General features: G+C 45.8%; 1 protein-coding gene and 1 long non-coding RNA gene across 4 annotated transcripts in view; one reads left to right on the plus strand and one right to left on the minus strand.

The window, feature by feature from the left end:
• Positions 1-3,586: 3,586 nt before the first annotated feature.
• On the minus strand, positions 3,587-6,326 carry LOC122490137. 2 transcript variants are annotated; one of them, XR_006299096.1, is made up of 2 exons: positions 5,980-6,326; positions 3,587-4,380 (listed from the first exon to the last, which is right to left on the minus strand). It is a non-coding gene; the product is annotated as an uncharacterized LOC122490137 (long non-coding RNA). The 2 variants fall into 2 exon arrangements; XR_006299097.1 differs by lacking the exon at positions 5,980-6,326 and adding an exon at positions 5,423-5,964.
• A 5,951-nt stretch (positions 6,327-12,277) lies between these two features.
• SYTL3 (synaptotagmin like 3) overlaps positions 12,278-21,884 on the plus strand; it is an 86,037-nt gene continuing 76,430 nt past the window's right edge. The window contains exons 1-3 of one of the 2 annotated variants that reach the window (XM_043592675.1): positions 12,278-12,772; positions 14,519-15,155; positions 17,888-18,106. In XM_043592675.1, the coding sequence (XP_043448610.1) occupies positions 15,046-15,155; positions 17,888-18,106 (329 nt within the window). In that variant the 5' untranslated portion in view covers positions 12,278-12,772; positions 14,519-15,045. The remainder of the gene's footprint in view (positions 12,773-14,518; positions 15,156-17,887; positions 18,107-21,884) is intronic. The other variant, XM_043592676.1, reaches the window with a different exon arrangement.

Raw genomic sequence — 21,884 nt, forward strand, 5'->3', positions numbered from 1 at the left:
GCTGAGAAATTATGTGGTGACAAGATTACTTAAGAGATGCCTATACTTAGATCTGCTGCCAGCGGGGAAGCACAGGCAAGTGGGACTGAAATTCCTCCGTACCTGGAAATGGCGGCTGCTCCGGGCCCCTTGGCTCCTTCTTCCCCCTGATCCTGGCTCCCTCCGCCCCATCCTTGAGACCCCATACCCAAGATCCAACAACTAAAGGATAACTTGGGGCATAGCAGGGGCCTCCAGCGGGCATTTCTCTGACTGGTTGATTTTTATGCTATAGTAGTTCTTAAATATTTGATCAGTTCTGTGTGTATGAAAAATTACACCGTATCAGCACAGGCTAGGTTAGCTGCAGAAACAAATGACCCCAGACTCTTGGTGGTTGATAACAACAAAGATGTGTTTGTCACCCACACTATGTGACCATCAGGGGTCTGTTATGGCTCTGTCCTATGTCTTCTCCACACTGGGACCAGACTGATGGAGCAGCCTGGTGCCAGAATCATTGAGGGAAGGGGAAGGGACAGGGAACAGTGGCCCCGTGTGCTGGCTAGGATGGTGCTGCTCATAGGAGACAGGGGTCACCTCTGCACACGTTTCATCATCCAGAGCAAGTCTCTCGACCAGCCTGAGTTTACAGGCAGACACTTACGGAAGAAGAGGGCTACAACCCACCACATGGAGCCTCTGGGAGTTGTGTCTTGATGATTTATCATGTTCACTCTTTTTGCCTGACTCCTGCCCATGCACCAATCCTGGCACTCTCCCCTTCCAGGGCTACTCTGGTCTAAGCCCCAGGCCAGCCCTGTGTCACCTCGCTCTTTTTTTAGATGTGATCTAATCAATACCTGCTCAATTTCCACACCCATATTTTTGTTTTTTAAAAGATTTTATTTTTAAGTAATCTCTATACCTGATGTGGGGCTCGAACTTACAACTGCAAGATCAAGAGTTGCATGCGCCACCAACCAAGCCAGTCAGGTGCCTCTCAACACCCACCTTTCTCCACCCTTCCCTGCTGTCCACTGCAGCCCAAGGCCTTAGGCCAGTGGTCTCCAGACTTCTTTAATTTTGCCCCCCTAGCAGGAACAATTTTTGATCTTGTATCTCAAAGTTATGTTTATTCCCATGGTGATATATTCAATGGTGGATCCATTCATTAAACATCCATCAAGTCTAAGTTTTAGCTTTAAAAGTTAAATATAAATAGAAGTTCTAGTATTTTCTTACTATATTCTGCTGTTATGGTCTAAAGTGTCCTTCCTCAAAATCACATGTTGAAGCCCTAATCCCCCAGTACCTCAGAATGTGACATTCTGTATTTGGAAATAAGGTATATTTGGAGATGGGGTCCTTAAATAAGTAGTCAAGTTAAAATGAGGTCATATGGGTGGGCCTTAATCCAATATGACTGTGTCCTTTTAAGAAGAAGAGATTAGGGGTGCCTGGGTGGCTCAGTCGGTTGAGTGTCTGACTTTGGCTCAGGTCACGATCTCACTGTTTGTGAGTTCCATCCCTGCTGTCAGTGCAGAGCCTGCTGTGGATCTTCTGTCCCCTGTCTCTGTGCCCCTCCCCAACTTGAGCACTCTTTCTTGCTCTCTCACTCTCTCTCAAAAATAAATAAAACACATTAAAGAAAAGAAGAAATTAGGACACAGACAGGCACAGAGAGCCCTTGTGAAGACACAAAGACAAGATGGCCAACTACAGGCCAAGGATAGAGGCTTCCAGAAAAAAACCAATCCTACCAAAACCTTGATCTTGAACGTCTAGACTCCCGAATTATGAGAAGATGAATTTCTGTTGTTTAAGCCACACAAGTATTTGTTACAGCACCCCCTAGCTAAGTAATACACCTACTTTGGAAATAAATATCATAGGGTACCCTCATTCCAAAAACATTTTCTTCCAAATATTCCTAAATGGATTCACTTAGTGTCTTATGCTACAAATAGTAAAATTACTATTAAACAGATAACAGGTATTATTTACTAAAGATCTTCTTAGGCCAGGGGTCCTCAACCACAGTCACTATGGCAGGGCCTGATATAACAAATACATAATAAATATCTGTGAATGAACAGAATGAACTGTGAAACGAAGAGGGAAGCCTGTGGCCTTCACCAGGAAATGGTTCTGGAAGACCAGATGGTTTGCTCAAGGTCACTCTGATCTGTCTGTCTCACCCCAGAGCTTGCCCTCTTAATTCACTCTTGCCTCAGCCCACCACCCTTCACAGCCCGTTACCACCCACCCTCCCAGCCCTGCTCCTCCCCTGATGGAATGTACCATCTCAGGTCATCATCCTCAGGCCGCAGAAGAATGAGATTTCAGAACTGAGGAGCCGGAGGGATGATCAAAGTGAACCTCATTTACAGTTGAGGAAACTGAGGCCCAGTAGTGTTCAGAGGTATCCAGTGACTCCCAAGGCCACACAGTGCACCTTATTTTCAGGGATCAGCTGACTTGCCTGATCATTCAGTTAGAGTTCACACTACTTCACCCCCAAAGGTGAGTCTGAGACCCTCAAAAGAACCCACTAAGGGAATGGAAAAACAAGTCCACAGAGTGGGAGAAGATATATGTAATGTAAATACCTGACAAAGGACTCATATCCTGAATATATAAAGAACTTCTATAAATCAATCACAGAAAGACAGATAACCCAATCGTAAAATAGGCAAAAGACTCGAGCAGGCCCTGCATCAAAGTAGCTAGCTAAATGATGAATAAACCGATAAAATAACGTTCAAATTGCTCAGCTGCCTTAAATATCAGGGGAATGAAAATTGAAACCAGAATGTGATTCCAACACACACTGACCAGCATGGATAAAATAAGAAAGGCAAATAGTAAGTGTTGGGGGAACATGTTTCTGATAGGTGTGCAAATTAGCATAACCACTTTGAAAGACTGGCAGCAGCTACTAGTGTTGAACGTTCCATATCTGGGCACATAGCCAACAGAAACACGGACAAGAATTCGCCCAGACACTATACCAGAATGTTCTTAACAGCACTGTTCAGACCAGCCCAAACGACGGATCGCACAAATGGCCATCGCTAGTGCTATAGATAAGCTTGTTATGTATTCATATGATATAATGCCACAACGAGAATGAGTAAACTATAACCACATGTGAAACCCCTTAAAAGCATAAAGTTGAACAAAAAATCAAAATGGCTGCACTAATGCTTCAGAGAAGCTTGATTTTAAAGTCGCCTTTTTCCTCTCTTTGGCAAAACCTCACCTCCTGCCTCGTCAGCCTTTTGTTTCAGGAACCCGGCACCACCCTGAAAACGCGACTGAAGAGGCTGGCAGAAAGTATCCTATTCCTGTGGAAACCGGCCCCATCCTGCATTTCCCTACATCCTCCCCACTCCTCCTCCAGGCGGGCTTGCAGGTTCTTGAAAGCCTCAGCCTGCAGCAGCCTCCCGGGCCCACAAAGCACTAAAGCTGTGGTTCCTCTCCATCCCGAACTCTGTCTTGGCATTATGTTTTGTCTCCAAAGCACGGAGGTCTGTTTTCTCCAACACCTGCAATAGTACGGTTGAACCTCAAGCATGCTGAACAAAAGAAGCCAGACGCAGAACATATTATATACGTTCATTGATTGACACAAAGTGCAAAAACAGGAAAGCGACTCAGTGGTGTTAGAGATCAGGAAAATAGTTATCTTTGGGGAGAAGGTAGTAACTGGAAGGGCAGACAAAGGGACTTCCGGGGTGCTGTTGTAGTTTCTTGATAGGGGTGTGTTCCCCCCGCTTGTGATTTTATCGTATTCTATTTGTATGGGATACCTCAGTGAAATCCCCTGCCCCCGCCCCGCGGTGCACCCTCCCCCCTCCAAAGCTTATGCCAGTCTTGTTATTCTTGGTGTGTAACCATTCTTCACAATGTGATCAAGCATTTACACTTGAGGTCAATGTGAAACCCCTTGCAAATGTGAAAACGTTTGAATATTTGAAGACTCTAGTCTGTCTTGGGGTTTCCCTGGTAGGGGTGAAAGTTTCAGGAACGTCAGCTTCGTCTGTCCTCCAGCTGAAGACCGTGGACTGTTGGCCTACAAGAGCCCCTGGGTGTGGCTTTGGGTGGCCTCGCTCCTGAGGTCCTTGGCGATGTGGGGGCAACCACAGAAGCTGTCTGGGCGGGCGCAGACGCTGCCCCGCTTCAGCACTGGCCCGACAGGAAGGAAAGAGAAATGCGTCAGTTGTTCCAAAGTGAAGAAAAGTTGACTTCCTTCTCTCCAGAACAGGCCCCCTGTCTCCTCTCTTGAAGCAGATGCCAAGGTAGGTGAGTATCCACATCCAGCCATGTGGGGAGGTTGTGCTGAGAGCGAGGTGGGTAGAGAGTATGGTGATTGTAACTTTTCCTAAATTAATGACACTGAGAAGGTGGGAGACAAAAACAGTGATAAATTAGCCAGAGGATGACTTCTAATTTTATTGAATAGCATACACTTAAACGGTAGGGCAATAATGATTTAAATGGAATGGAGGAAATACTTGAGAGTTAGTTGAAAACCACACCAAACCAAACAACTCTATCTAAAAGTTATATGGTGTGAATTTTTTTTAAGGTGGTGCTTGTTTTGATTGTATTTATATTGTTTTCGTACTGTGGTTATTGCATATGTTGGACTTCTTCTGTGGCTTGTAAATTAGTGTACATACAGTTTATTATTGCCTTGCTGTGGATTCGTAGATTCAGATTGTTTCCATCATGCATAATCTCTAGTTTGGAGATAGAACATAAATATACTTTTAAAATTAAAAAAGAAAGTCAGTTAGCTGGGGTCTAATTTTAACTTCTTTCGGGTAAGCTGCCTTCACCTCCAAATGCATTTCTTGGCAAGAGGAGAGATGATGAGGGAGACATGCGCGTTAGGTATTAAGGATCCACTATGACGTTAGAATCGATGTTAAGAAAAAGATTATTCGGCTAAGACTGAAGACTTAGCTGAACGGGAGACTCTAGCTTCTGAACTTTTCTGCCTAAATAAAGCATAAGGCTTTGAAGTTCAACAGACCCAAATTGGAGTGTGATTTTAGGTAAATTACTTAATCGCTCCCAGCCTCACACTCATCTGTGAAATGGGTGTACTTACTTCATAGTGTTGTAATAAAGGTAGAGGTAATTTATGCAGAGCCCTTGTCAGACTGGCCCCGAGTAAGTGCTAAATGAACAGTTGCTTTTGGTCCAACAAAAAGTATAACAACAATTATGAGCAGTGTCTGTGACAAGGTAATAATTTTAATTCTCATTTCTTTACTCTTCCTTGAGAAGAGGTCAAGTGTAAGCCTTGGAAGTTGTGGGTTTCTATTTCAGTGTTTAACTTTGATTCTAAAACTAACGTTTATCAACTGCGTGTTCTACGCTTAGCACCGTGATCTCAACTTTTGGGGTTTTCTCGTGGCAAGATACCTACCTGAACGAGAAAGAACCGGTAGAATCAGCAGTGAACTGCAGCGACCTTTCAGGACAAAGGCTCATTTCCCTTTCTCCCATGTCAGGTGGGCTTTGCGTCTTCTTGAGTTAAGCCCATGTATGCGCAACTTCCTACCGTAAGGACCTGAACCGCATACAACTTGTGGAGACTTTTTTAAGAGAACGAATGCAACACGAGGTCGGGGCCCCAGACGGGGCCACGCGAGGGACGCCAAAGCGTGAGCTTCACCAGCTGCCCAGAAAATGCACGTCTGGTTAAGGGACCAGGGAGGCGAAGGACCCGTAGACACGCCCCTCCGTTCCCCTGTCGGGCTTTCTGGTGGACACGCATGCGCGTCACCTGGCCTTTGTAAAAACGAACCGGCCCCGTTTGGGCCGGAACCACGGAGGCAACAGCTGTTATTCGCCCACCTCCTGCCTTACGTGGACCCGGTGTCCTCTGTGGCTGTGCCATACGCCAGCGAAAAGGGACGGCACTTCGGGTGAAGTTTGGGGGTCAGCGTCCCCACGCTCAGTCCCGCCCCCCCCGCCGCGTACCAGGCAGAGTGCTGGGGCCGTGTTCTCAGACTGCGGCCCTTCCAGGAAACAGCTGTGGTAGCAGCAGAGCGGCGGAGGCTGAGGCCCCCCGAAACGACCCGCCGTCGCGCGGCTGTGGCTTTCGGGCTTTGAGAACATTCTGTAGTTGCCCTCGAACATCCCGGCAGCGCCGACCGTCCCGCTCACGCGCACGCACGCCCCTGCGGTTTGCCGCATTTCCACTGTCCCCGTCCCCTGCATCACGGTCGGGCGGGGGAGCTTTCCTGCCCAGGATCTGGTGACCAGCTGCTCAGAGATGACACGGGATCGGGTGAAAGGACCGGGGACACCTGCCGGCAAGCAAAGAACGTCTCCTTTCCTGTCCTCCTCGTTCTTTTGCCTCAGTTCCGAGATTCTCCTGCTTCCCCCTTGTCAGGTCTAAAAGCCAGGCCAGCTTTGCCGCGAGGCCGAGGAAGGAAAGCAGGCAGCATTTCAACACACCATGGACTGTTTTGTCCCCGCGGCAAGGTTGTCCCCACATGTTTGGCCCACAGGGTTGTCCCCCCTCCCCCAGCCATCTCTGCTTCCTCCATAAGGAGAATCCCACCTTCCTCCGAGCATTCTCCTTCTCTGTAGCTTCTTGCATTTTATTATTATTTTTTAACTCAAGGACCATTTCCAGAATTCCATTTTTTTATCTGATTTTTAAAATTTTATATTTAAAGCCAAGTTAGTTAACATGTAGTGTAATAATGGCTTTAGGAGTAGAATTTAGTGATTCATTGTTTATACACAGCGCCCAGTGCTCATCACCATTTAGCCCGTGCTCCCCACCCAGCACCCCTCCAGCACCCCTCAGTTTGTTCCCTGTATTTAAGAGTCTCTCTCATGGGGCACCTGGGTGGCTCAGTCAGTTAAGCGTCCGACTGCAGCTCAGGCCATGATCTCATGGTTTGTGAGTTCAAACCCCGCACTGGGCTAGTTGTTGTCAGTGCAGAGCCCGTTTGCAGATCCTCTGTCCCCTTCTCTCTCTGCCTCTTCCCCATTCTCTCTTTCAAAAAAAAGAGTCTCTTATAGTTTGCCTCCCTGTTTTTATCTTATTTTTCCTTCCCTTCCCCTATGTTCATCTGTTTTTTTTCTTAAATTGCACATATGAGTGGAATCGTATGATATTTCTCTTTCTCTATTTCACTTAGCATTTTACCTGCTAGTTCCATCCATGTTGTTGCAAATGGCAACATTTCATCCTTTTTGATCACTGAGTAATATTCCATTGTAAATATACACCACATCTTCTTTATTCATTCATCCATCAGTGGACATTTGGACTCTTTCCGTATCTTGGCTATTGTTGATAGATTCTGGCGTTTTTACGCTCAACCCACCGTGTTATAATTTATTTGCTTGCCAGTAAATTTTCTGGCTGGAATGTGAACTTCTTGAATGCAGGAATTGGGTCTTCCTTATTGTACATCCTTAATACCTGGCATATGCTTGGCACACAGAAGGCCTGGAGATCCATGTTGTTGAACCCATGCCCCCCAACACCATAACCCAGCTGTGTTTGTCTGGAGGCCAGAGTTGCACCAGGATGCAGCCTGACTGGTACAGACAAAATGGAAATACACGGATTGAAGTACCATGCTGCGTTTAGGAGGGGACCCTGCTGCCTCTGTCCCTATCGGTCCCTGAGAAACGGCTTCTTCTCCTACTTTGGGGGTTTCCTACGTGGGGGACGGATTGCAGGGAGGAATGTTTGAGCGTTGCTTGCTTCGTTCCAGCCATTGCTCTAGGTCTCCACCTGGGTGATTTATTTCACCCCCAAATCCACCCTGTGGAGCAGGGTCACAGAGGAGGTCACAGAAGAGGCAGAGAAGGAAGGGGGGTGTTGCAGAGATTGAGCAACTGGCCCGAGAGCACGTGGCTATGCCCTGGAATTGGGTTTGATCTCAGATCGCCCTGTATCCCCACTGATGTGGAGATGGTACAGTTTGGTTGGTTTTATGTTTTAATTGTTACCTACAAACGGACAGGTGGGGGAGTGCTGTAAAGCCAAGGCAGTCACGGTTGCAAAATTACAAACGTGCAGTGGAGAAAGGAGGTTGGGGCATCCCATGGATGAAAACGGAGCCTGGCTTCTTTGCTTGGGACAAAATAAATACAATTTAAGAATCTGTCAGGTGGGTGAGAGAGTGACTGAAAAAGGAGCATCTCAGAAAAATGGATCTGGGAGATTTCATCTCTTCGGCTGTGGGGCTGTGAATTTCTGCAGGAGATCGTTAAAACGCTTGTTAGTATGCTTCTCAAATTCTGAAATGACTCCGATTCTCCTGTGCTTTTCACATTTCTGAAGGCTGAAGCTTTCAGAATTGGGTGCTTGCCCACCTGACTCTCCTTACTTCCTACTCGACTTGAATTTGTGCTTCCTGCTTTGCAAGCAAACCCGCGTGGCACAATATTTACTGGGTTTCTCAACACATGCCAAATACTACTTGCTGGCTGGTGAGGGATCACTAAAACTCAATGTCACCACTAGAAAGGATTCTTGACTACAAGCCAGCATGAAGTCAGCGTCCCAATAGAGAAATATAAGAAGTGGAAAGGTGTTATAATGAAGAAGGAGTGATTACCTTCGATTGCAAATAAGGAAAATTGGGTAGCAATTAAGCCGGACCTTGAAAGATTAAAAATGATGATGGTGATACTGTCACTACCGCTAGTAATTACAGCGAACATTTATCAACTGCTTATTATGTGCTTGCCACTGTGATCTAAGTGCTCGATAGGTAGCAACACAGTTAATCCTCACAACTACTCTATGAAGTAGGCACGGTCGTTCTCTGTATAGACAAGGAAGTTAAATCCCAGTGGGTTTATGTAACTTGTCCAGCATCTCAGCAGTTAGTGAGAGGCAGAGCTGAGCTACTCGCCCACATAGTCAGCTCCAAGCCTGCTTTCCTGACTGTTCCCTCACTGTCTCTGAGTAATTTAGATTTTGGTCGACGGAGGGAAGAGTAGGCGCCAATCAATGCACAGAAAAGGAAAAGGGCCCGATGGGCTCGAGGGAATAGTCTCGAAGGAGTCCACTATGGGAGCAACGGAGCACTTAGTGGGAGTGAGGATGCAGAAGTAGGAATACCCCAGATCTGGGGATGTCAGGAAGGCCATGTTCGTGCTTCGGAATTTGTTTATAGGCTGTGGAGAAGCTGGACTCCCGTGCTGGAGGAAGAATGTCACATTCCCGCCTCAGGGTTGGTAAACACACTGTTCCCACCTGAGAGATGCCCTCTCCATGCCTCAGACCAGCTCCTCCTCATCCCCCAGGCTCGGTGGGTCTCCACTTTGCCACGAAGACACCTTGTGAGGGTTACAGATGTTACTCTCCTCTCTTACTCTGTCATCCTAGACAGTAACACGTAGCCCAGTGCAAGGAGCATGCAAACTGATTTTGATAGATTTCATGTAATTCTTTTACTACCTCCGTGTTCTACTCCAAAACATCGCATCAATCAAAACATCCGCAAGAGAAGTAGGTTTGTTTTGTCCGTGTTTCAAAGACTATGAAACATATCCCAGCATGGTTTCTACTACAGGGGACTAGAATCTGTAAAGGTGTACCTCCCCCTGCTAACGCCAGGCGGTGGTTGAGATTCTCTCTGGCTTTCTTGGTGTTTACCATGGGCCTGTGCTGCTTACTGACTGGGAAGCTCGCTAAAAACCACAAGCAACTTTAAAAATTAAAAATGAATTGTTACCACGGTTCTGGGGGCGCTTCGTCTTGCAGAAATAGAGCATGAGCTAAGAACCGTTTTAGTGAATCGTTGTGGCGGGATTTGCAAAATGGGTCACAGAGTAGAATCTTCAAGTTAGCAGTTGATACAAAACTAAGAATTCAAATCCCAGTGCAGAAAGAGCCCCAGAACTTCTCTTCAAGAGGATGGGGGAAAAATGCAGCTGAAAGAATTCAAATAATTTGCATCTTGAAAGAAGAACTCTGAGCTCTCAATTATAACCTGGAAATCAGACCTGAAATTACATGTGCAAATTCACAAACTAAAGTCCCCAGACCAAAACACAAAACGACCACCACCACCAACCAATTCTGTATTTCCCTTACCCCATTCTCCTACAAACCCAATAATGTGTTGCAACATGAACAAGAGAATTATACAATTTAATTTGTAAGTGACCTTAGAAATTGTTGGATCTTCTAATTCAGTGGTTTTTAAAACTATGAAATTCAATGCTTACTCATTATATGAAATATATTGTAATTCGCAATCTGGAAAATTCAGAACATGTTAAAAACCTTGAAGATATACTCTGTGTTTATAAAAGAGTTAAATTTTATCAGATAATTGTAATTTTTCCCCCAATTACATGGTCTGGTAAGATAGGCAACATTTGCATGGGAGTGCGAGACAGTTCTTTGTCACTCTGCCAACCAGAAGCACCCCACAAATTTCTAAAGATGTAAGGGTGTTACTGCCCCCATTGAAAATCCTGAATGAGTCCTAGGAAACAACCATGAAGCAACCATGGCTCAAACCTGTTACGTGGAAAGTCCAAGCCACCAGGCTAGGCAGGACACTAGGAGGACACTGGAGACCAAAGAGAAAACATCTTCCTCCGCTTCTGTTAAATCTTGATGTGACCGATCCTGGGGTGATGCCCTATGAACAGTACCGATTTATGACTCTGGAGTGATGCTCTCTGCAGTGCTGAGGGCATCACTTCAAAAGTCACCCCTTGGTTAGACAGGCTCTGGAGACAGATCCTTCAGGTCAAAGAAAAAAAGCACACTTCCATCTAACAATAGAAGGCTTTACTCCTAATAAATATTAGCCAAGTGCTTGTGCGACTGAAGGTTTACAGAAGTTAGAATCAAATTTCTGGAAGTCAAGGATAAAAAAAACACAGTGGGATGGATAGAGAACACCTACACCTCTAGTGTTCTAAGCTTATGCCAGCATCAATTTGGAATACCAGAAACCACCACGTTTGGCTCTCTATTTGAAATGCATTCAATGAATTGTGATTTGGTTCTATATTCTTAGCTTTAAAACCGATATAGTAACGATGCCTCAAGCACAACTTTGCTACTTTCTGCCAAACCGCTGCTCAAATAATTGATTGTTTTCTTAGTCTATGCCCTTTATACCTCAAGGATGTCCTTCTTGTGTTCTTTCAGTTTATCAGAATGATATACTCCACCTTGATTTTTTTTAAGATTTGAATTTTACGTAATCTCTACACCTAATGAGGGGCTTGAACTCGCAATCCCAAGATCAAGAGTCACATGCTCTACCGACTGAGTCAGCCAGGCGCCCTTATACCACCTTGATTTTTCTTTTGTTTTGTTTCTTTATTTGGTTTTGTCTTGCTACTAAGAAGGTCAGAAATACGTCCATGCTCAAGTACAATGACTGTTTCACTGCAGGTTCCTGCTAGAATGATCTCCTCTTGCCACTCTGACTGCTGATATGTCTCTGACTTTATCTTAATTGTCCTCTGTGTTTTTATTGTAAGTAGCATCATATTCTTGTTAGACAGGGGATAGGGTGTAAATCACCAATCACGTTGTGTGCTCTAAGCACTTGAACAGTGTTGGCACTTGGCAGGTGCTCAGTAAGTATTTGCTGGATGGGTGGATGGGTGGATGGGTGGATGGATGGATGGATGGATGGATCCTAGAAACAAACTGAATTTCACTTTTCTATAGCCAGGAGTGAATGACCACTGAGGGGAGGGTTAGCTCCCTCTCATCCATGAAAAGGGCACTTCCCACTGGAGGCCCACAGCCATGGATTGGATAGAGGATGAGGAGTGTTGTTAAATGATAATTGTATCCTGTATTTCTGTAAAACCCTGCCATCTGAACGAGTGAACATTTACATGTTCCAGGATTCCCCCAGTGAGTTCATTGGTCATGTCATTTCTAGCCTAGCACTGCATGACCAGAGCTAGAGGGTGGAGTACAAAAACCACCTGAAAAGAAAGCTCAGTGCACACAAATCATGTGTTTTGAGCCAAGTGCAAACCTCTTCATTTGAAAGACTTGAGGGGTGTCTGGGTGGCTCAGTTGGTTAAACGTGTGACTCTTGATTTCGGCTCAGGTCATGCTCTCATGGTTGGTGAGTTTGAGCCTCACGTTGGGCTCTGTATTGACCATGCAGAGCCTGCTTGGGATTCTTTCTCTCTCTCTCTCTCTCTCTCTCTCTCTCTCCCTCCCTCCCTCTCTCTCCCTCTCTCCCTCTCTCCCTCTCTCTCTCTCTCTGCCCCTTCCCCCACCAAAATAAATAAACTTTAAAAATAAAGAAATAAATAAAATTTAAAGACTTGAGAATCAGACCACTGATATAGTTCTTGGTCCAATGGTATGGTTAATGATTAGAAATCAGATGAAAGAAAGAAGAACCAAGGGGCAAGTTGAGAAGAAATAGGCTCATAAGGTTGGTGACTTATTGGGCCAATTTGCGCCTCACCACTTGTCACTTGATGATACTTTATTCCACATTACTTTCCTCTTTTCCAGAAATTCAGATCCTCCGGGAACTAAGATCTACAAGTTCCATCCGTTCACCTGGAAAGTGGGGACCAAGGAGAATCGAGGCTTTGCCACAGCCATGCAGCAATTACCAGCCAGGCTGGGCCAGAGCCCAGAGTCCTTGTTGATTTGTCATTTTCCCACCATCTAGATCGGATGCCTTTTGAGAGCAGGCGCTGACGAGAACCTTACTGAAGACTAGAGGCCAAGTGTGCACCTTTGCAGAGCTCTGCGACACCCTATTTGTCATGCAACCAGTGCATTTGGGTGAGCGATGTATTTTAACTTTGTCTCATGACAGAGGAAATGACAAATCTAGACTCCTTTGAGCCACGGGTCCTTAGCCTACAGGGCCATGAACTTGGATGGGGAAGGGATTCCGCCTTTATTTATTTACCTCTGACTACAATATAGCATTTCCTTCCATTGTGAATATAGGCATCAAACCACAGAAGAACTAGCAGGACCCGTTGACTGTCACCAGTAGAAATCATAGATATTTTCATACCACAAGGCATGTTACAGATATCTCAAAATATGATTTATAATCACCACTACTTTGAAATTATAGTAGTTGTTAGACTCATGACTTCATGCGTCAATGAACATATATATTCCTATATTAAAACATTTCAGTATAATTGATTCCCTTTGTAATTCAATGTATTTTATTTTATGCATTTAAGTACACAGGCTTCACTAGACTACCAAAGATTAAGAAAAAAAGAATAAGAATCTCTGCTTAAAGAAAATGATACCTGGGGCGCCTGGGTGGCTCAGTCAGTTGAGCATCCGACTTGGGCTCAGGTCATGATCTCGCAGTTTGTGAGTTTCGAGCCCCGCATTGGGCTCTGTGCTGACAGCTCAGAGTCTGGAGCCTGCTTTGGCTTCTGTGTCTCCCTCTCTCTCTGCCCCTAACCCACTCACATTCTGTCTCTGTCTCTCTCAAAAATAAACATTAAAAAAAAACTAAAAAAAAAAAAAAAAAAAAGGAAATGATCCCTTAGGGCTCTATTAACCTCTTATTCAGTGATTTGTATGAATCATAATTTAATGTGAGTTTCTGTTGAAGCCCAACAAAAGGAGTTTAGGTTCTGAAGCATCGAAAGGAAGTCTTATTACTAAGGAAATCATGTAGATTTGATAACAAAATGGCATTTACAGAAAGTATATTGATTTGATCTACGCGTTCTGCATTTCACTGATATGCATCTAGCCAGTGTTTTATCAATTCAATGCCATCTTCTTGGTTGGGAAGAGGAACAAATGGAAGGTCATGTCAGTCCAGTGTCACCAATGGTGGGAAAAGGCAGGGAGAATGTGTACAGAACCTTTCAATCAGCATTAAACAGAAACGAGACCCCATGCATAAGGCAGTCCACGAAAACCATTAAAAAACAAATAATTGCTATATTGAGGTTGTGATGATGTCCCTTCACACCTCCCCAATTGATTAAAAGGTTTTTTTTTTTTTTTGAGTTTTGAAGTTAATTGTAAAAATAATAGCTATGCGTTGAGCACATTGTTCTTCTAGTGTATTGTCAGTTAGGATGAGGTACGTTAATCATGGACCTTTATGCCTCTAATCATGGAGATACTGGATTCCTATTAGAACAATTAAAGTTCAGAGTGGCTCAGTCGGTTGAGCGTCTGACTTAGGCTCAAGTCATGATCTCGCAGTTCGTGTGTTCAAGCCCCACGTTGGGCTCTTTGCTGTCAGCACAGAGCCCGCTTTGGATCCTCTGACCCCTGGCTCTCTGCCCCTCCCCCATACTCTCTCTCAAAATAAATAAATAAAGTTAAAAAAAAAAAAAACAAAACAACAATTCAAGTTTAGAAGTTTTGGCTTTGAGAAACATGAGAAGGCCAATTTAATAAAAGTTAAATTCTTACGTTATCACCGTGGCAGAAAGTGCAAGGGTCCGTGTGGAACACTCGGTGTTTCTGAAATAATGCCGCGGGCGAACGCAAGCCAGGAAAATGATGCCACTTTTGTTGCTGTCTTTTCTACAGGTGTTGACCTGGCTGGGCTTTTAATTAACATTACTGCTGACCTGAAAGCATTGGAGGCGAAGGTTATTTTCTAAACGTCCTCGATAGTCTTCTCACCGCCTTTCGTAAGTTTCCTCCGACCCGGGCTCGCTTCCGCTTTGCGCAGAAATTATCTGCTTAGAGCCCTGCCTGATTTATAACAATCTCTGGCAAAACCCCAGAAAAGAGATAACACTCTTGTCTTCGACGGACCTCGGAGGCGGCAGCGGGGCCGGTGGAAAGGGTCTTCCGGTGGCCCGAGGCTCTGGGAGCCACCAGTCCAGCTGAGGGACAGCCTCTTGGGGCTTTCTTCTCCCTGAGGAGCGTGACGCAGTTAAAAAGGAAAAAAAAAAAAAAAGAGCCACAAGCCAGAGAGTTACCAATGACATAGGAGAGGGAGCGCTTTCAAGCCACCGAGCCGCTCCTGGAGGCTCTGAGCTCACCCACCCCCAGCCAGGGGGCTCGGTCGTGGAGCGACACTGAACACGGGTCCGTGCACGAGAGACGGAATGGCCGGGGAAGTCAGTCTGAATTCCCTCCAGGAACTGGAACGCGAGGTCATCCTCCAGGTCCTGTACCGAGACCAGGCGGTTCAAAACACCGAGGAGGAGAGGATCCGGTATGCTGTCCCCGCGCCGCGCGATTCCCTGGGAGCTGGGCTTTTCCTGCGCACAGCACAGCCCGATGCCACTTGGCTGGCTGCTGGCTCCCTGCTGCCCACGGGGCGTCCCGTCCGCAAGCGTCCCAGTGAGGGGTGGAGGCCAGGTGCCCCGGCCGCGTGACTGAGCTTCCCTAAGGGAGGAGGGAGGCTGCTTTTGTCATTCACTTAAAAATATGCCTTTCTGTGATAAGTGTGTTGTCTGCTACCTGTCACTTTGCTACTTCCTGGGAATAATTCAAAGGAAGATGTTCAGGCCTCTACTATACCTCTCAAGGGAAAGACCTCCAGGGAAGGGCTGCCTCCGTTGTGCGATCCTGCGGCAGATCTGGTGCAATCCTTCCCCGTCTTTTTCTTTGTGTGCTTTTGCTAACAAGCTGGCTTTGAGGGGAGGGGAGTGTAAAATGTGAACCTGCTCAGCCAGTTCCCTGACTGATCTGCAATAGGCAGTTTCTTTCCTTGTCTGTCTTGAAGCTGCACCGGCTGTTTGGTAGTAGTTAACGCTTACTAAAGCACCGTATCAAAACTGCCGAGCCATAGCGGTCAAGATCCACCTTTAAAAATGGTGATGCCTTGTTTATCAATGTTTATAAAGGATATGAAGTCTAGAAAATAAGTACATGGAATAGGCTTTTTTATTTTGTTTTGTTTTTAAACTTTTTTAATGTTTATTTATTCTTTATTTTATTTTATTTTTATTTTTTTTAATGTTTTATTTATTTTTGAGACAGAGAGAGACAGAGCATGAACAGGGGAGGGGCAGAGAGAGAGAGGGAGACACAGAATCCGAAACAGGCTCCAGGCTCTGAGCTGTCAGCACAGAGCCTGATGTGGAGCTTGAACTCACAGACCACGAGATCATGACCTGAGCCGAAGTCGGATGCTCAACCGACTGAGCCACCCAGGCGCCCCCAATGTTTATTTATTCTTGAGAGACAGAGCGTGAGTGGGGGAGGGGCAGAGAGAGAGAGAAGACACAGAATCAAGAGCAGGCTCCAGACTCCGAGCTGTCAGCACAGAGCCCGACGTGGGGCTCGAACCCACGAACCATGAGATCATGACCTGAGCTGAAGTCAGACGCTTAACTGACTGAGCCACCCAGGGTCCCCTGTTTTTAACATTAAAAAATTTTTTTAATGTTTATTTATTTTTGAGAGAGAGAGAGAGACAGAGTGTGAGTGGCAGAGGGGCAGATAAAGAGGGAGGCACAGAATCAAGAGCAGGCTCCAGGCTCTGGGCTGACACCACAGAGCCCAACACGGGGTTTGAACCCACGAACCGTGAAATCATAACCAGAGCCAAAGTCGGACGCTTAACTGACTGAATCACCCAGGCGCCTCTTTAAAAAATTTTTTTAATGTTTATTTATTTTTGAGAGAGAAAGAGGACGAGTGGGGGGACTAAACATTTTTTAAAGTTTATTTATCTTGAGAGAGAGACAGACAGACAGGGAGAATCCCAAGCAGGCTCTGTGCTGTTAGCTCAGAGCCCGATGTGGGGCTCAGTCTCATGAACTGTGAGATCATGACCTAAGCTGAAATCAAGAGTCAGATGTTCAACCACCTGAGCCACCCAGGTGCCCTGTATTTTGTTTTGTTTTTAATGACAGAACTCTTTCAGAGTTTGCCAAGAAAAATGCACATATAAAATAAAACTTTGGGCACCCAAATGCTTGAGAAATGAGAGAAATTTGCTGGTTAACTGAAAGGTACAATGTTTTTTCTGTACTCCTCGGTTATCCCAAAGCTCTCTAAATGTACTTATACTTTCTTCCACTAAAAAATAGAATACACTGAACAAAATGGAATTGTCTTTGATGATTAGAGGTCTTTCAGTGATTTAGAAACGTCATTTTGAATATCAACAAAGTAACATGGACACCGTGGAAAGGAAGCTTTGTTCCAGAGGGACAAAGGGACATTTGCCCTGTTTGTAGGGCAAATCCTGCAAGTTGAATGTAAGCTATTTCTTTGGGACTGGCTTCTCTCTTCTAAAAGTAGGTGGCAGAGACATTTCATAAAAGAGTATTCTGGTTAATGACGCCTCTCTGGGGTCCAGTGTAAGGTCCGTTTGCACTTGTGCTATTGTCTAGGGGAAATAGGTATTGGGGGTGAACTGACCACCCATTAAAAAACAAAAACAAACAAACAAAAACAGTAGCAAAAGCATAGCATCAGTTGAATAATTGTGTTGGATAACTTATGACAATAGCAAGTGTGTATGTTCTATCTTTATAGTTCTTTCTATGCCTTCTGTATTAAAATTGATGCCACGCTTTCTGTGTATGTGTGTTTTGTTTTGCTTTGTTTTGTTTTCTTCTCCCACTGTTCTTGCTAACCATTACAACGCCCTTTGGGCGTGGAGGGATGAGCCTAGAACAAAGTGAGTAGCTAACTCATCTGTGCCAGGAGTTTGTTACGCTTTGCCATTTGGTCTTCTCAGCATCCCTGGGAGATCACCTTTTTCTCATCTCTGTTTCACAGTTGAGAAAATCTCTGAGCCTCTTTTTGGAAGGTTGAGTGAGACCCCTCGCTTTCAGGGCCATGTTGTTGCCTGGGGGTGTCGGATGCCAAAGCGCCGTCTGCCTTCTCGTGCTGTGAGCGGCAGCGTTGGGGCTCTTGCCGCGTGGGAGTGTGCCTCACACCTGTCCTTCCATTCAGTCCTGTCTCATCATTTGACTCTTTGGGTCGCAGGAAACTGAAGACGCACCTGCAGCATCTCAGGTGGAAAGGAGCAAGGAGCGTGAGCCCAGAATACAAAGAGAAGTCCTGCGCACGCTGCCAGTGCCAGCTCGGGCTTCTGCTGAACCGGGGGGCCGTGTGCAAGGGCTGCAGCCACCGCGTGTGCTCCGAGTGCCGAGTCTTCCTGCGGAGGACCCGCGCCTGGAAGTGCACCGTGTGCTTTGAGGACAGGTGAGATTGCCCGGGTGTTCACTTCCTCCCGTGGACTCAGCCCTGGAGACGGTCCCAGACACCCCCCCGACAGAGAGAGCTGTCCCTCCTCAAAGGTTCATAGAGTGCTTAATACAAAGCTACCTTTCTAGACTTGGAAATTTTAGTAATTTAAAAATAAATTTTATTAAATAAAAAAGATATTTTTAAATTTGCAAACGTTTGTTTGTAATGGCTGAGGATGGGCTAACCCAGGAGTTAAGATCCATTTGGATTTTGTAACTAGGTGCCTAAGTTTTCTCAGAGCTTAATTTATCTCTTTCAGAGAAAGTGGAGTGAATTTTAACCTAGGGAATATTAGAATGATTCTGTGTAGCTTTATTTATTTATTTATTTATTTATTTATTTATTTATTTAAGAGGAGGGGTGCCTGGGTGGCTCAGTTGGTTAAGTGTCTAAGTTCAGCTCAGGTTATGACCTTGTGGTTTATGGGTTCAAGCCCCGCATCGGGCTCTGTGCTGACAATGCAGAACCTGCTTGGGATTTTCTCTCTCCCTCTCTTTCTGCCCCTCCCCGGCTTGCACTTTCTCCCTCTCTCTTAAGATAAATAAACTTTAAAAAAAGAGAGTGTGTGTGTGTACACGTGAGCAGGGGAGGGGCAGAGACAGAGAATTTTTTTTTAATGTTTATTTATTTATTTTGAGAGAGGGGGAGCGAGTGCACGAGCAGGGGGAGGGGCAGAGAGAGGGAGAGAGGGAATCCCAAGCAGGCTCTGCACTATCAGTTCAGAGCCCAACATGGGGCTTGACCCCATGAACTGTGAGATCATGACCTGAGCCAAAATCAAGAGTTGGACACTTAACTGACCAAACCACCCAGGTGCCGAGAGAGAGAGAGAGAGAGAGAGAGAGAGAGAGAGAGAAAGAGACAGAGAAAGAGAATCTTGAGCAGGCTCGATGCTCAGTGTGGAGCCTTAAGCGGACTCAATCCCATGACCCTGGGATCATGACCTGAGCCAAAATCAAAAGTTGGATGCTCAACCAACTGAGCCACTCACATGCCTCATGTTATTTTTAAAAATATCTTTTTGAGGTATAATTGACATATAACGTTATATTGATTTCAGGTGTGCAACATAATGTCTAGATATTTGTACGCATTGCAAGGTGATTGGCACAGTAAATCTTACTACCATCCTCTTAATCTCTGCTTCAATTCTGTATGATAACCTTGCCGGGTAGAGTATTCTTGGTTGGAAGTTTTTTTCCTTTCAGTACTTCCTTTCCCACTCTCTCCTGGCCTGCAAATTCTAATGAAAAAATCTGCTGATCATCTTATGGGGGTTCCTTGTATGTAGCAAGTTGTTTTTCTCTTGTTGCTCTTATGATTCTCTTTTTAACTTTTGACATTTAATTATACTGGGCTTGGTGCGATCTCTTTGGATTTGTCTTACGTGGAACTCTCTGGTATTCCTGGACCTGGCTGGCTGTTTTTCTTCCCAGGCTAGGGAACTTTTCAGCCATTATTTCTTCAAATAATTTTCTGCTCCTTTCTTTCTCTTCTTCTGGATCCTGTAATGTGAATGTTAATTATTCCACTTGATGTTGTCCCATGGGGCTCTTAGGTTGTCTTCATTTTTTTCTTTTTTTTTTTTCACTTTGCTGCTGTTTGGGTGAGCTCCACTGCTGTGTCTTCCAGATTGTTGATCTGTTCTTCTGCTTCATCTGGTCTGCTGGTGAGCCCCCTTAGTTATGCCTCAGCTCTGTGACTTCTGTTTGGCATGTACTGATCTTTTCTCTCTTTGTTGATGGTCTCACCACATTCATCTGGTCTTCTCCTGAGTCTGCCCAGCATCTTTATGGCTGTTACTTTGACTTCTTTATCAGACAGATTTATCTTTATCTCTGTTAAATTAAGGTCTTTTTCTGAGATTTCGTCTTCTTCTTCCATTTGGAATGTACTTCTCTGTGTCTTTATTTGGCTTGACTCTCTCTGTGTGTTTCTATACATTAGGACAAACAGCAACTTCTCCCCATCTTGAAGGAGTGGACTTGTATGGGTGATGAACCTTGTTGTTCAACCTTGCCCTAGCTCTTTCTTGTCTTCCCCAACCCTTGTGATTGCCCAAGCAGCCTGATTTATTCCTCTTTTTTCAATTTTTTAATGTTTATTTATTTTTGAAGGAGAGAGAGACACACACACACAGAGCATGAGTGAGGGAGGGACAGAGAGAGAAGGAGACACAGAATCCAAAGCAGGCTCCAGGCTCTGAGCTGTCAGCACAGAGCCCAGTGCAGAGCTCAAACTCATGAGCTGTGAGATCATGACCTGATCCAAAGTTGGATGCTTAACCGACTGAGCCCCCCACCCCCCAAATGCTCGATAGGGCTCTGTTGGTGTGCTAAGACCTGTCAGCGTTCCAAAAGGAAAGATCTATTAGAACCTAGTTTCGGGCTGATTGGAAGCCAGATCTGTAGGCAGCAGCTTTTAAAGTATGCAAACATATCCAGTCCTGTGGGACCACAATTGTAAACTGTGCTGGCCTCTAGACCAGGAGATCTGAAGGTGCCCTTTGGGTGGAGGTTACAAAACTCAGGGCTCCAGACAAATGTATAAGCTCCTTCCTAGGAGGTACCAGAGAGCCGTAGTGAGGCCAGGGGAGAGTGTAAGGATTGTGTCTCCCTGCATATGTTCCCTGAAACAGCTCATAACCTCCAGTTTTATGGTGAACGGGAAGTCTGTCTCTCAGGCTAAAGCTCCAGGACAAGTAAATGGATCTTTTTCACAGGGAGACTGGGGACGTGCTTCAGTCTACTGTCTGTGCAGCCCTGGGGCTTGCAGCCTGCCAAGAACCGTCTTTACGATTGTTACAGTCCCGTGGTGCCCAGGAACACGAGCTCTCTGGCTGCCAGGGCCAGGTGACCAATGGGTGTCCTCTGTGTGGGCTGTGTGCACCTGCTGGCTTTGCAGTGAAGCTGGGGAGTGCAGAGGTTGGAGCGTGCTTACTGGCTTCAGCAAGGCAGGGGGAGGACGCCATGACTGCTTACCCTGCTGGCCTCAGCCAGGCCGTGGGACAGTGCGACGTCTGCACTACCAGGGTAGAGAGCCAGTGCAAAAATGGTGCTCGTCTCTGGAGAGGGTCCCAACTGCCCCTTGCCCCTCTGACAGGCGCTTTAATACTAGCAAATGAACCTCCTTCACATAGAGTCTTGACGCTTTTCACACTTGCTTTGGTCCCGGGTCTCCATGGGAGACCACATGCCCCTTTGCACACAGGCCTCATCGTTTCTCTAAGCCAGACCTTTCGGGGGCACATGTCTCTGCGGCAGGTCCCACGGGTTGGTGTTCCTGGCATGGGGCACGAACCCCTCGCTCCTCTAGGAGAAAGCCGTGATTATAAGATCCCACCCTGTCATGGATCTCTGTGCCGGGGCGGAGTTTTTGTTGAGACCGTGTCTCGGCCCTTCCGACCCACCTCAGTGTGGTCTCCTTATCCTTTGCCGTGGAGGAGCAGGTGAGGCGGCTTTCAGGGCTTCCTCAGAGGGAGCTGTTCCACGAGGCTGCAGATTTGGGGTGCCCGTGGGCGGAGGCGGGTTCTTCCCACACCACCACGTTCCCACACAGCTCTAGATAAGGCCTTTTGGAAGGGGGCAAGCTGACTTCTATCGGATACTCGAAATGAAGAAATGCGTGATAGAGAAGTTGTGAGGTCTTTAACCATTTTTTGCCACAGAGTTGGTATTTTCAACCACCCATTTTGAACACGATAAAGAGGGTGTTTGGCTTGGGTTCCCACTTT

This window comes from Prionailurus bengalensis, chromosome B2 (genome assembly GCF_016509475.1).
Source record: "Prionailurus bengalensis isolate Pbe53 chromosome B2, Fcat_Pben_1.1_paternal_pri, whole genome shotgun sequence".
NCBI classification, from domain to species: Eukaryota; Metazoa; Chordata; class Mammalia; order Carnivora; family Felidae; genus Prionailurus; species Prionailurus bengalensis.